The sequence below is a fragment of the Electrona antarctica genome, assembly GCF_951216825.1.
Source record: "Electrona antarctica genome assembly, chromosome: 3".
Lineage (NCBI taxonomy): Eukaryota > Metazoa > Chordata > Actinopteri > Myctophiformes > Myctophidae > Electrona > Electrona antarctica.
The window spans coordinates 1,152,001-1,167,975 of record NC_136808.1 but is presented as its reverse complement, the minus strand read 5'-3'; the positions used below and the strand labels follow the sequence as shown (position 1 = coordinate 1,167,975).

Here is a 15,975-nt window from a genome sequence, read left to right as displayed (position 1 = left end):
TAGGTGAGTGAGCACCGAGTGTAGAAGAAAAGCTCCATATTAAAGGATTGCATGTTTGTTCTGATCTTGTTCTCATGCAATGATCTTGCGTGTAGAGGGCACAGATTACACAGCACAATTCATCCATTTGAGGCAGAGAGTACCTAATACCTATGTAACCAAATGGACCTTGTAGATCGGCTATTTTCAGCATGCAACTTATTGTACATTACTTACACCGGATCTCTTGTCCACTAGTGCCTTCCTAACATTTTAGTCTAGTTTTTATTTGTTGGTGAAATTTTTAAAAGAAATCTTGAAAATGTGGTGCAAATCTTTGAATATATACACTTTCAGAGCAAACATTTTTTAACTCAAATCCTTGCTTCTGGGGGGGGGGGGGTCCCTGGAACGACATATTTTCAGATGGTGGTCCGCGGCTAAACACAGATAATTCTGGGGGTCCTAGACATGAAAAAGGTGGAGCACCACCGACATAGAAACATTTTTTTTTAGAATGGGCCTCTCAGGTCTAAAATGTGTTTGGACTTACTTGAGGAGGTTCTCGGCTCCCGCTCTCATCCTCATCTGCTTGATGATCTGCTGGTTGAGGGTGGCTCTCTTGTTCTGTAGCTTACTGCGACCCGTCTGCGCCAGCGGATTACAGCCCTGCACGGAGACACCACGAGAGACACAGGACATTCAATAAGACATTTAAACTCTTTGGGTGCCAGGGGGTGGACACCAGTTTTGGTACCGGGTGCCACTTTTCCCCATTATAAATAAAAGAAAGAAAATGTAATTATATTGTGCATGTAATGTGCATGTCATAACCTGATCACCAGATTAGAGGAATTTTCAAAAATATGCATTCAAAAAAATAAAAAAATATTAAAAAATAAAAATATATATATAAAAAAAAAGAAAACGGGCTCGTCTTAACGTCCCTGGCACTTAAACTGTTTTAATAAGACCTGAAAGTGAGGAAGGTACTTGCATGGAGGGCCCTAAACGGCATGGCCAGTGTATGGAACTCTCCAACCTCCCCCCGTCAAACCAAACTCCGCTTCTTCTACGCAACGGTAGAGTCTGTTCTCCTACATACAGCAGTGAATGCTGGACCCTGAAGCCAACCCTGCAGAAGTCTCTCAAGCTACACCAGAATGCTGCGTGCAGCACTCAACATCAGTAAGAGCACACATGTTACAAGTGGAACAGTAGTGGATCGTGTTCATTCTCCTCTGTCATAGGAGGAGATGAGCAGTCCTATATCCTCAGACTGGTGGCTATCCATGGATCTATTCTACGCCTCTCCCTCGATCAACCCATTCATGTCATTGTGTTACCACAACAACAGTAGCCCTGCCTCCCTGTGTCAACACATATGTAGTCATACAGATACGAGCGCACGCGCACGCACGTACGCACGCACGCACGCACGCACGCACGCACACACAGAACACAATTTCCGTTCCGTTTCTCGGGAAGGAAATTCAGGTTTATTTGCACTGCATTTCCGCATGCTTGAAACACATGGACGAGTTACCGAACCACATTTCCGTGTGTGTGTGTGTGTGTGTGTGTGTGTGTGTGTGTGTTGTCTGTTTAAATAAATAAATCTTGGAGTTGTCTCCCAGCTCTAAACAACCCTGTTAAGGCACATGACCTGACATGAAACAGTTTACTGTCCGACTGATCCAACACACATGTTAACTTAAGTCATTTAGCTGACCCTCTTACGCAAAGTGTCCTCATGTCTCTTTCCTGAGTGTCCTCATGTCTCTCTCCTGTCAGAGTGTCCTCATGTCTCTCTCCTGTCAGAGTGTCCTCATGTCTCTCTCCTGTCAGAGTGTCCTCATGTCTCTCTCCTGTCAGAGTGTCCTCATGTCTCTCTCCTGTCAGAGTGTCCTCGTGTCTCTCTGTCAGAGTGTCCTCGTGTCTCTCTGTCAGAGTGTCCTCGTGTCTCTCTCCTGTCAGTGTCCTCATGTCTCTCTCCTGTCAGAGTGTCCTCATGTCTCTCTCCTGTCAGAGTGTCCTCATGTCTCTCTCCTGTCAGTGTCCTCGTGTCTCTCTGTCAGAGTGTCCTCATGTCTCTCTCCTGTCAGAGTGTCCTCATGTCTCTCTCCTGTCAGTGTCCTCGTGTCTCTCTCCTGTCAGTGTCCTCATGTCTCTCTCCTGTCAGAGTGTCCTCATGTCTCTCTCCTGTCAGAGTGTCCTCATGTCTCTCTCCTGTCAGAGTGTCCTCATGTCTCTCTCCTGTCAGAGTGTCCTCATGTCACTCTCCTGTCAGTGTCCTCGTGTCTCTCTCCTGTCAGAGTGTCCTCGTGTCTCTCTCCTGTCAGAGTGTCCTCATGTCACTCTCCTGTCAGTGTCCTCGTGTCTCTCTCCTGTCAGTGTCCTCGTGTCTCTCTCCTGTCAGAGTGTCCTCGTGTCTCTCTCCTGTCAGAGTGTCCTCATGTCTCTCTCCTGTCAGAGTGTCCTCGTGTCTCTCTCCTGTCAGAGTGTCCTTGTGTCTCTCTCCTGTCAGAGTGTCCTCATGTCTCTCTCCTGTCAGTGTCCTCATGTCTCTCTCCTGTCAAAGTGTCCTCATGTCTCTCTCCTATCAGTGTCCTCATGTCTCTCTCCTGTCAGTGTCCTCATGTCTCTCTCCTGTCAAAGTGTCCTCATGTCTCTCTCCTATCAGTGTCCTCATGTCTCTCTCCTGTCAAAGTGTCCTCATGTCTCTCTCCTGTCAAAGTGTCCTCGTGTCTCTCTCCTGTCAGAGTGTCCTCATGTCACTCTCCTGTCAGTGTCCTCGTGTCTCTCTCCTGTCAGTGTCCTCGTGTCTCTCTCCTGTCAGAGTGTCCTCGTGTCTCTCTCCTGTCAGAGTGTCCTCATGTCACTCTCCTGTCAGTGTCCTCGTGTCTCTCTCCTGTCAGTGTCCTCGTGTCTCTCTCCTGTCAGAGTGTCCTCGTGTCTCTCTCCTGTCAGAGTGTCCTCATGTCTCTCTCCTGTCAGAGTGTCCTCGTGTCTCTCTCCTGTCAGAGTGTCCTTGTGTCTCTCTCCTGTCAGAGTGTCCTCATGTCTCTCTCCTGTCAGAGTGTCCTTGTGTCTCTCTCCTGTCAGAGTGTCCTCATGTCTCTCTCCTGTCAGAGTGTCCTCGTGTCTCTCTCCTGTCAGAGTGTCCTTGTGTCTCTCTCCTGTCAGAGTGTCCTCATGTCTCTCTCCTGTCAGTGTCCTCATGTCTCTCTCCTGTCAAAGTGTCCTCATGTCTCTCTCCTGTCAGTGTCCTCATGTCTCTCTCCTGTCAAAGTGTCCTCATGTCTCTCTCCTATCAGTGTCCTCATGTCTCTCTCCTGTCAGTGTCCTCATGTCTCTCTCCTGTCAAAGTGTCCTCATGTCTCTCTCCTGTCAAAGTGTCCTCATGTCTCTCTCCTGTCAAAGTGTCCTCATGTCTCTCTCCTGTCAAAGTGTCCTCATGTCTCTCTCCTGTCAAAGTGTCCTCATGTCTCTCTCCTGTCAAAGTGTCCTCATGTCTCTCTCCTGTCAAAGTGTCCTCATGTCTCTCTCCTGTCAAAGTGTCCTCATGTCTCTCTCCTGTCAAAGTGTCCTCATGTCTCTTTCCTGAGTGTCCTCAAAGATAGCTCCCCAGCCAGCCATATCTTTTAAAAGTTTTCCACTGCATTTTCATCTCAGTTATCAAGTAGAAGTACTATGGTTAATCAATAGCATTAATAATTGTATTACTGCCGTTAGTGTTAATGATTAATAATAGTAATTAGTAATTAATAGTAATTCATATCTTTTGTTATTTTCTTCAAATGCATCAAAAATAGCTGATCTACAAGCTCACACGTTGTGACTTGCCAACTTGTAAACTGAGCTTAATCATATAGATGTAGCTAAATACTTTTCTCATCAATGTGTTCTGTATAAAAAAGAAAATAACCGATAGTTGCTTGCAGCCCTCAGAATTCAGTGTCTTGTGCAAGTGGATGATGATCGTGCGATATGGCCACTGGACTTGCGGAATATGGTCTCTGGACCTTAGTTTAGCACTTGTGCATTGGGCCACGTGCAATAAGGGCCACGTGCAATATGGTTTTGCACGTTTTTTTCTTCCTTCTCATATCCCTATTTATTTATTTAAATGACTACTGCTCAGCCCATATCTACTGTTACTACTGTACTACTGTAATTAATGTATCCTCCTCCTTACTGACATGTTTGCACTATTGGTGAGATGCGAAAATACTTTTCGCTGTACTTGTACTGTACATTGACAATAAATTGAATCTCAATCTCATCTCATCATCCACTGATTGGGAGTCTTGATCAAGGATACATGTCCACTGCAGCAGGCAGGTATTGAACCACCACATTACAGTACAGACCAGGGGTCAGACAAGGGGGGTCTGGGACCCCTAGGGATTCCTCAGAGATACTGCAGGGGAGGCCGCCAAATCTTTGTGTGATAGGGTCTTTATTGTCTCCACCAGGCCGAAGGCATGGGGAGAGAGTATGTTTTGCACTCCGTCCGTCCGTCCATGTGTGTGTGTGTGTGTGTCCGTCCGTCCGTGGATAGCTAATCTCTGGCACCGTTGGCTTGATCACAGCCATACTCCGCACACACACACTCCCTGAATGCCACAGCTGAACCTCTGCCCCACGGTTTTCACATTGGCCTGTTATAGCGCCACCAGGAGGCTGCTTTGTGCAAAACAATTTTTGGGACAGTACACCTACATATTTTGTTCAAACATCACGCAAATTGGTACACAGTCTCTCTAGAGCCATTCAACGAAACAGGTCTTTCATATTTTTCAGACTCCATCCTGATTGGCTTCCAAAGTTCGCAGGAGTGCTCGGTTTCAAACAAAATGCCGCAAATCATGAACACACCGCGTGATTCCCATTAAATTGTGCACGCACATTCCCACTAGGTCGAGGAAGAAATGCCACTTGAACATTTTCAAATCAGCCTCATGGTGGCGCTACAACTGGCCGATTAGTGTCTTTACTTTGTATGCACACTCCCTAGAGACCGTTGTCATGTTCTACTAGAGCTCTGAAACCCACTCTGGAAGCCGGCTCGTAGCATGCCTCGTTATTAAGTCGTTAGACCTTCAATCCATACCTCCCGGGTTTCAATCCTGCTTACGCCACTGTTTGTGTGCCATGTTCTATGTTTTTGCACCCTGTCCGTCCATCTGTTATCAGCTAATCTCCGGCACCATTGGCTTGATTGGCAGAGAAACTGTGCACACAAACTCCCTGGATGCCAGAGCAGAACAAGACGGATCCGTCCAATTTTTTCATATTCTATTCTACCCCGATTGGCGATTCGGCAAATTCCAAACATTGCTGGCCCACAATGACCTATACCTGACCCAGCCGGAGACCTGTGATCTGAGGAGCACCTTTTCTAGTTCTTATCCTCAAACCCTCACTGAAGAAGGCAGCCTTGCTCTCCAAATCAAAATTTTGATTGTGCTCTTGTCCTCATCCGATGCTATGTACATACATGTGCGGGGATGATGTTTTCATCCTCAACCACCATAAACATTACGTCGTGGTGGGCACAGTGGGAAGAAGGCCTGGCATCGGGCCGATATCCAAGCAAGTGTCCTGCTCTACCCATTGGACTAGAAGGAACTAGTCATGCTGAACCAGTCCAGTGTTTGACCAGGCTTCATTAGAGCAGAGCACAAAGGCAGTACAGTCATCACCTCATCATCATCACCACTACCAGGAAGAAACACAATGCTGGGCTGGGGCTCACAACACTTAACCCATTTTGGCCCGACGTCAAAATAAAAAAAACGTTCGCTCTGAAAGAATATATATTCAGATTTGTGCCGCATTTTCACGATTTTTCAAAAAATAGCAGACCAACAAGCTCGTAGCGCGCCAGAAGCAAAGATGCGAGTTAAAAACGTTCGCTCTGAAAGAATATACAGTATATTCAAAGATTCGCGATTTTTCAAAAATAGCAGACCTACACGCTCGAAGCGCTGCACTTGGTGCCGCGCTATGAGCTTGTAGATCTGCTATTTTTCAATGGCTAAAGTATAACAATGCTTAAAACACCAAAAGGGGTTCCCGTACAGAATGGGTTAATACTTGCCAAGGCAATGTCAACACTACAACCGACAGCTGTGCATGAGGTGCGACATATAATGGTTTGGAGAATGTGCTATACCTGACCTGAGAGTGTACAAATACAACCAAATGGACCCATTTGTACAGTCTCAGAGTGTATTGTTATAAAAGGGTCCTTTGATTCCATTTGTAGTATAGGCTAAGACTACACTGTCACAGTTACAGAGTCACGTCGACAGATCCTGTTGCTGTTGTTAACTTGTTTCCACACACATAAAATACAGATAGACAGATATTTACATTTCATTTTATGTAGGTCTGCTATTTTTGAAAAATCTTGAAAATGTGGCGCAAATCTTTGTATATATATTCTTTCAGAGCGAACGTTTTTAACTCAAATCTTTGCTTCTGGGAGGGGGGGTCCCTGGAACAACATGTTTTGAGATGGGGGTCTGCAGCCAATTACAGATAATTCTAGGGGTCCTTGACATGAAATAGTTTGAGCACCACTGACACCACTTTTTCCAGAAAACTGTCAGGTATTTGTAGAATCGTCCTCAGGTCAAAATGGGTGGCAGCAAAAATAGCTCAAAATGTGCTGTATTTGGAGTTATGTTATGAGCTTGTAGGTGTGCTATGGATGGAACGCCATGGATGAAGTCTGTCTGTGGGTTTTATAAATATTTAACCAATGCAAAGTATTAACAAAGAAGAGCTTGTGTGACTAAATAACAATAACTACACTGGATCCCTGAAACGCAGGTTATTTTCCTGAAGAAATAATCTGGACCTACAAGATTTCCACTTGTACAGTAAGAAGACGACGTAGATAGTTTGTTAATAAATCAGCCACTCTAGTCTCCTGAACGAAACAGGGCCTCCCCTCTGTCCAGGATGTCTGTTCAAGCATAGCCCAACAACACCTCGTAAAGAATATGTACGGGCAATGATTCATGGGGTCGGTCAGTTACATAACTGGCGATTAGGGAATGGCAGTGAGCCAAGATAGAGGCTAAACCTCACCCTGGCTCCAACCACGGACCAGTTATGGCAGCACAATACCCACTCGCCACTCCCTGCTCCCTCAAAAAGACAGTATTTTTTAAGTGAACAAAAGCAATAGAAAGATTGCGCCCACTGATGTTGTGGTGACTCAGGAACTGCATATTCAGAGTCCGACTGTGTACTTGGCTAAGGGTAGGACTGTGGGTCAGTGGGTGCATACTTAGTTTAGACTAGTCATTGGTGGCCTGGGCCATGGCTCAGTGGTCCAGGCACCTTGGCTGGTAATCCAGTCTGGCAGTGTGCCGCGGGTTCGACTCCCGATGGCCTTTACTGCATGTCTTCCCCCATCTCTCTCCCCATTTCCTGTCAGCCTACTGTCTGTCCCTCCATAAAAAATATAAAATAAAAGGCGAAAGCTACAAAAAAAACATTAAAAAAAAAAGAAAACGACTAGTCATTGGTTAGACATGGGTTAACTAAGGTTAGGTTTAGGTGTGCTGCCCCGTGGGAGGTTAGGTTTAGGGTGAGGGTTTGAGATAGGTTGTAGTTGTAGGACTAATGACTGGTCTAACCAATGACTAGAACTAAACCAAAAACTGTCTAAACCAAGTCAATACCTCCAGGGTCTATTTTCACCACATCACTAGTGTCCCCCCTCTTAGCTTTCCTTCTGTCCGTCTACCTTCCTCTCTGCTTTTCTACCGTGTCTTCCGCTCAGCTTACCTGTACTCTCCCGTTTTCCTCTCAGCTTTCCTGTCTTGTCTCCCTCGCAGCTATCCTACCGTCTGCCTGCCAGTCCTCGGAGCTTTCCTCCTTTCTGTCTGCCAGCCAGGCAGCTATAGCGTTCCTAAGTTTCTTTGCTCTGCTAGTTTATGTCTCCCTCTCAACTCTCCAGACTATAGTGTCTATACAAAGAAACACTCAAGCGAAGGTGAAGAGGACTGCTTCTATTTAACCCATTCTGAACGGGAACCCCTTATGTTATGCTTTAGCTATTGAAAAATAGCAGATCTACAAGCTCATAGCGCGCCACTGAGTGGCGCGCTACGAGCTTGTAGGTCTGCTATTTTTGAAAAATCGAAGAACGACTGACATAGAAACATAGCTTTTTCAGAAAACTGTCAGGATGTAGAAGACATTTTTAGAATCTGATCTCAGGTCAAAATGGGTTAAAACCCAAAGAAAGAAATGAGACAGACAGTTTGTTGGTGACCTCTTGCCTCTGTGTTACTATAGCAGCAGAGAGAGAGAGAGAGAGAGAGAGAGAGAGAGATGTTGTCAGTAGTCCAGAGCACATGCTGTTCATTTGTCTGTGTGGTTTGGTTTGGGTGAAGGACAGGCTTGTGGGGCTGATTTCTACTACGTCAATGGGCTCCCTGAGACCAACGGCTGGAGCACGAGAAGAAGGGAAACATGCCGATTCGGCTGTTTTCCTGCTGTGGTTTTTCCGTGTGGTAGTGAGCCAGGGGCTGGCAGTCAGAGACCCGTTTGGGAAGAGGGGGGGGGGGGGGGGGGGGGGGGCGATCCCTGCTTCATCTGGACACCAGGATGCTGGCTTTTACTCCCATACCAAAAATAAATATGGGATTATGGGGCCATACATTTCAGAAATAAACTAAGAAATAGATTTTTTTTGACGGGGGCAAAATGTATCTACTGTAAGTATAATGTGTGGAAAATATACTTCCAGGGTCTCAAACATAATTTCAAATGTGCTTTCTGGACATTTTCTTTATTTGAAATATGTTGTGCAGGCTTACAGCGCAATGCAGAGAAGTAAAGTGAGAGAAACGGAGAGAGAAAGAGACGAGGATAAAGAGATGAATCTCTCGCTGGATTCAACCCACACAATTTGTTACGACTTCACTAGAGGGATGTGCACCTGATGATTTTAGGATATACCCAAATTCCCAAATATGCTGAATTAAGGAGGCAGGAGGTTTAGAGGTTTATTGGCATGTGATTCATTGGTTCATAAATATTGTGATATCACTTTGGACCTTGGTCAGACTTTGTACTGCGAAGCTCATGTGAGACCGTTAACATTTAAACGTTTTGGCATTTGGCACCCTTACTTAAACGATTGGCGTTATTTCTACTGAGAGAGCAGGTGGGCGGTAGCTCAAGAAAAGGACAGGAAGGATGACTGTAGCGAGAATCAAATGTGTGACTCAGTTACAGGACATACACGGCCTCTCTAAGTTAATTATTCACAGACTCTGCTTAAAGCCTCAATCCATAAGTTGTTGTATGTCCTTTTATGTCCTCTCAACAAAGAGAGGTAATCATTGCAACTGTAACACCTGGGATTCGAACCTGGGTCTCCTGTGTGGGAAACCAAATATCTAACACTCATCAAAGAGGGAATCCTCCCTTGGCCAATCGGTGATATTCGCCTTATGAGCTTCAGGCAGGGCCAATAGTGGGGAGGGAGACCACCTCCAGCCACTGCAGATGCTAGTTATATTTAATATTAAGTACCATACATATTGTTTAAGAATTAAATGTTAATCGTTATTCCCGTACTGCAGCTTTTAACCACGCCAAACCGCTGCAGTTTTTTTTTCACTGGCAGTGAGACGGGGAGAGAGAGAGGAAGGGGGGAAAGGTCCTTGGTTCCATTTGGCTTAAAAATTGACAAAACAGTTTCCAGATCACAAATCTGTTTAACATTTAGAAAATCATGAGAGCATCGTACTCATTGACCCTGTGGCTTTAAAAAAATAAAAAATAAAAGACTAGAGAGAGGGAGAGATGGCGAGAAGACAGAAAGAAAGAATAGCGTGGATACCGACTCCTGACTTTTCATCCATGGACAAAATGAATATCAGAGAAAGTGTGTGTGTGTGTGTGTGTGTGTGTGTGTGTGTGTGTGTGTGTGTGTGTGTGTGTGTGTGTGTGTGTGTGTGTGTGTGTGTGTGTGTGTGTGTGTGTGTGTGCGTGTGAGAGAGAGAGAGAGATAGGAAACGGGGTGATGGAGGTGCTGAACTTTGGCCTCACTCTCTCGTTGGCTCTCTGTAGATCTGTGTGTCTGGCATAGCTACTGCAGTGTTTATACAGACAGGAAATGGAGACAAAAGCATGGATCCAGACAGGGTTCAGAATGGTAAACCTGTCCTGGGGCTGGGAGGGGTGGGCTTGGCCTAACAAAACAGAGACCCTTTAAAACTCCAGACTCATCTACAACACACACACACACAAACTGACAGCACAGTGCTCTGCTGCTGTCCCACACAAACCGTGAATGAACACAGTAGTGACAGTACACACACACACACACACACACACACACACACACACACACACACACACACACACACACACACACACACACACACACACACACACACACACACACACACACACACACACACACACACACACACACACACACACACACACACACACACACACACACACACACACACACACACACACACACACACACACACACACACAACAATCATTAGATAACAGCTATTTCCCCACCAGGCTTAGGTCGAAAAGGTTGCCATTTCAAATCCCTACTTCCCTAGATCAGCTGGGAAAATTAACCAACAACCTCCATCGCGTCCGTCTCTTCTTCACAGAGGTACTACTGTCAGCGTGAGCCCTTGAGCAAGACACGTGCAAGACTGTGGTATTACAAGGCAGATCAGCTAACTAACCAGCTCAGTGGCCTTGTGGTTAAGAGTGTCCGCCCTGAAACTGGGAGGTTGAGGTTCGGGTCCCCGGCCGGGTCATACCAAAGACTGTAAAAAAAAATGGGACCCAATGCCTCCCTGCTTGACACTCAGCATCAAAGGGTTGGATTGGTGGAGTCAAATCTACTAATCTGGCTGCGGCTCACCGCTCCCAAGAGATGGGTCAAATGCGGTGAACAAAATGTCACTGCGGTAACGCGTGTGACAAATCGTACGACTTTGACTTTTTGATCCCAGGTGAGAATGTGAAGCAGGAGGTTGTGGCTATGATGAAAGATCATTTGCTTTAGAGAACACCCGTAGTGTTCAACAGATGCATGGTTACTTACAGTCAACAAAACCAAACAATAATGGCATCCAGAAAGATACCAAGTCTGCCAAGTCAAACATGAACTATTTTTGGCTTGAATTGATCACAGCTCAAGAATGTTTTTTCTTTATTATGTCATTCTTATGTCATCTTTGTTATGTCAACGAAAATGACATCAATATGATCTGCCTGCATCCACACCAACAGTACATTCGACATGACAGGAAATCAACTTCAAGTCACCAGTAGCTGTCAAGGCCTCTTTTATAGAAGTGGTTTGGTCTCTCTCTTATAGTCCAGGCTGAGCCATGAGGCCGGGGAATACGCAAATTGACCACTGCACCGCACAATTTGCATAATGAATATGCCCTATAGGCGTCATATTCCATAAAACAAATAAAAGCAACATATATTAACCCCGTCTTCTCCTAAAGGAAGGTGAACCGAGAGGAACTTTCCACTGAACAAACCCAAGCTTCTCTGTCAAAACGACTGGCATCATGAACCTCAACCACCCGGTTAACCATTCAAGTTTTGAGTCATCTGAAGATTTCTGCTATTAATGTTTTGTTTGTGCGTTTAAAAAAATATAGGAATGTCACTGATCTTCTTGGTTCCAAAAAGGTGACATGAAAACCCTATCAACTAATGATTAGTCAGAGCTTTGACTAAAGCATTGTTTAGCACGAAAATTACAGTGTTGATTTCGTCGACGAAAACTAAATGGAAACTAAATGAAAACTAAGCTATGACGACTAAAACTAAGACTAAATATACAGACAATTTCGTCAACAAATAAAAACTAGACTAAAATGTTAGGAAGGGACTAGTGGACAAGAGGTCCAGTATAAGACATTTTACACTGCATGCTGAAAATATAATTTCAGCTAGTGTAAAATCAGTCTTTATGACGCCATCAAGGCCCGCCAAAATACATTTTAGTCGACTAAATCACCTGTAAATGTTGTCGACTAAAACTAAACTAACACTAAAACATTCCAGGTGACTAAAATGTGACTAAAACTAAGTGAAAACTATTCAAGAGACTAATAACTAAAACTAAAATCTAAAATGTTCTGCCAAAAACAACACTGGACTAAAGCATTGTTTAGCACTCTCCTACTCAGAGGGTTGGAGTGACCACTCAGAGGGGTAGGCCTACTATCTGCTAGTGGGAAAACAAAGCTAGTCGAGTCTGTCAAGTCGAGCCTGTTCCACGCAAGTGGAAATGCACACTCAACTCAAACCAACTCAAAAACGCACACATGTATCCACCCAAAGATTGAGGAGATTGAGGGGGGTGTGGGGTGAGACCGTGGGGGGGGTTAATTGGCTAACTTCCACAACACCCAAAGATTGAGGAGTCAACAGATAAGTATGTTACCAATGTCAGACATACAGTGAGTACATACAATGTCATGTTTGGTAGGACAACATTCTCTAAATAGCTTCTCTGATACACTGATACTGAATGACGTGATGCTATTAATGGCCTGACACGACCCCGTCCGTCCGTCCACCGTGCACACACACACACACACACACACACACACCCCGACCGACATATGGTACCGACAGCCCTGCCTTCTCTTGCTCCTTAATGATTTCATCTTTCCCTGTCGTTGAAATGACACATAAGTAGTATACTCTCTATGTGTGTGTGTGTGTGTGTGTGTGTGTGTGTGTGTGTGTGTGTGTGTGAGACAACAATTGTTGTATTGTGCTTTGGCAATGTAAACTTATGCTTTCTCATGCCAATAAAGTAAAAAAATTAATTGAGAGAGAGAATCTTGATTGTTTTGTTCCACTTTGGCAATGTAAACGTATGTGTTCTCATACCAATAAAGCTCCTTTGAATTGAATTGAAATTGAATTGAGAAGCAGTGTGATGTAGCCCAAGACAAGTCTACCATTCAAGCTCAACTTATTGCATCTCATCCTCTGAGCCTCTAAGAACATAAATGTATATGTGTGTGTAGACTGTAGAGCATTACCTAACTGTCTAACCAGCTGGTCATGCAGCTGCAGACAGTAAAACTGTTAAACTGACCAAAAGAACCGCATCAGCAGCCAGACAGAAAAAAGTTACAAAGAATACATTAAAAAATACAGACAAGAATCAATGGCTACGTTCAAATGTAGCATTGTAGTTAGGGATGTCCCGATACACTTTTTTCGCTTCCGATCCGATCCCGATACCTCAATTTCGGTGTTAGCCGATACCGATACCGAATACCGATACCAGTGTCGTGATCTCATGTTGTGTTTATAGCTATATCTCGTGTTGTGTTTATAGCAGACTCCTCACTCAAATGTGCACTTGCAGTTTGGGCAACTCCAAAGCAAACTCCACATGTCCCAACATTTGATTTACCTGCCATAGTGTCAACCCCTTACCCCTGTGTCGGATCGGTGGTGAGACTGGCATATTTGCCGATACCGATATGACCCGATATGACAAATAAGGGCCGATCCGATACTTTTCCCGATACCGATACAGTATCGGGACATCTTTAATTGTAGTGCCATAGTCAGAGGCAGTGCAGGCCAGGACTGGGCAAGAGTCAGACAAAAGGAATCCTATTCCTAATGTTGGCAATAGTAATGCAATGCCTTTGGAGTGACTGGATTCCTTTCCTTTGCGGTTAATCCAATTACACTGTAACACATTGAGTATCTTTATAAAAGCATTTAAAAAAAAGAACAGCTATTTTTTTTAAATGACACATTACAGGAGAACATGGCATTGTGTTCAAATGTCGTAATTGAATCATAAAACTAGTTTAAAAAAAAATTCAGTTAATATCATAATATGAATTTGCAAAAAGCTTTATGATATTTGCAACAAGTTGATTAGTCGTTATAAAATCAACTGGCAAAAAGAAAAGTTTTGTTGGCAGCTGATCGCCAAAACAACTTAAAACAAAAGTGGAAGAACAGGTTTCCCAACGAGAGAATCTGTTCTTTCACACGCTAATATCAAAACACGCTGATAAGGCGTTAAATAAAAAATAACACGTTTGAGGATAGCCTAACAGTGAATGAAGGGATGGATATCAAATGCTTTCAACGTTAATATCACCGATATGTCGCTATCAGAGACGTATAGTACGTCATATCTCACAACACACGCACACACACACACGCACACACACACAGCGTCTTCACTAAAATGTAATGTTCAACAAGTATTTATGAATAGATCTACTACTATAGTGTGTTCAAGTTTACGCACGGTCGCATGTACAGTAAAGTATATCTGCATGTGAATAAAGTAAAGAGCCGTTTAGTAGACTAAACTGGGAACGCTTTTTCATTGCTCCCATGCACGGCTACAGGTAAAAAAGTAAAACTGAAACATATTTAACCAACTTTTCTTCTGTATTTGAGGAATACACACACACACACACACACACACACACACACAAACACTTCCTAGTACTTTAATATTATTTCCAGCATGGAGGATATTACATTCCATTGAATGTATATATACATAATAAACTTACGAGCTCCGACTCACCTTTTTGAAGTACTTCTCTCCGCCTCGGTCTTTGACACCGTTTGGTAACATGGTGTCCGTCATATTGCTGCCTGTTCTGCTGCCCACCGTACGGCGAAAAACTCCAAAAGAGTTTTTCTAGTGAATCTCAGAGGGAAATAAAAATCAGAATTCCTTCCGAATACGAACTTTGATATTGGTCCCTGCTGTTGTTCTTCAACAACAGGTGTGTGTGTGTGGTGGATGAACCGTGGTGTGTCGAACCTCTCCTCTCTGTGGTCTGAACACTTCTGAGATGAGACGGAGAGAGAGAGGAGAGGCTCAGTGTTAAGCCCCTCCCATGTCACTGGCGCTGTAATGTTTAGGTCTCTCTCTCTCTCTCTCTTTGATTTTTACTGATTGAAATATGTATTAACAGTTTGCAGTACATTACAAGCACAAACTCAATACAAAGACATTACACTTGGGGGTCCACCTTGTTCAATTCATCAAAACATTTAGAGACGTACAAATAGACACTTCTATATAGTCAAAGAACAGAACAGGAATTCATCTTAAAGGAGGTAAAAAGGGAAAAGAAACATATACAGTGAGGGGAAAAAGGGGTGGGCGGTGGGGGGGGGGATTCAGATTTTACGGGGGCCAGTTTCGAATTGCAGCTCTCTCTCTCTCTCTCTCTCTCTCTCTCTCTCTCTCTCTCTCTCTCTCTCTCTCTCTCTCTCTCACTCAATTTCAATTCAATGGAGCTTTATTGGCATGAGAAAAAAGGCAGAGGTGGAACAAGACAATCAAAATAAAACAATGTATTTACAAATAAATATTGGATATAAATAGGAATTAAGGTGTAAGGTGTAAACAGAGCTGTGTTATATTAACACAGCTCTATTGTTATACAATATACATCCATATAGGAGACATTAGCTTTATACTTTTGAACAGTGTAGGCTACACACAATGGTTTGTATTCCTTAAGTTAAGGTGCTTGTATTCCATTTGACATCCTTCTCCTGTCACAGCAGCTCACAAATCTCGCTGCTGTGTTTGCACATTGTTGTACTTCACCCAACAGATATGGAGAGTTTTTTGTCATTAGTCATGTTTTCAAACTCTCGACTGTAATCCGTGAAAAGTAATATGTCTCTGATGTGTGTTACTCCACTAAATAATTTAAGAACTTGTTACTAGTTACCAGTAAGACACCCTGACCTTGTACCCCAAAGGGCGAGGTCGCATGCACGCATCCGTCTGGGTGCATGCTGGCATACTGCTGGGCGAGCGCTGGCGCTTTGGCATGGGGTCTCAGATCAACATATGGAATGAATTCTGTACATGGCCATACAGTATGGAGCGTGGCTTGAGTGTACAGGGTTTGATGAGGTCAGATCAACATAATG

At 44.0% G+C, this 15,975-nt stretch overlaps 1 protein-coding gene across 3 annotated transcripts in view; it reads right to left on the bottom strand.

Annotated features, from left to right (window-relative positions):
* Positions 1 to 14,888, bottom strand: part of rhpn2 (rhophilin, Rho GTPase binding protein 2) — a 63,887-nt gene extending 48,999 nt beyond the window's left edge. For all 3 annotated transcript variants that reach the window (XR_013789709.1, XM_079497899.1, XM_079497898.1), the window contains exons 1-2: positions 14,603 to 14,888; positions 533 to 648 (exon numbers count right to left, since the gene is read on the bottom strand). Coding sequence is in view for 2 of the 3 variants with exons in the window: in XM_079497899.1 (XP_079354025.1) it covers positions 533 to 648; positions 14,603 to 14,665 (179 nt within the window). In the remaining variant the exon portion in view is untranslated. The remainder of the gene's footprint in view (positions 1 to 532; positions 649 to 14,602) is intronic.
* Between the last annotated feature and the right edge of the window lie 1,087 nt (positions 14,889 to 15,975).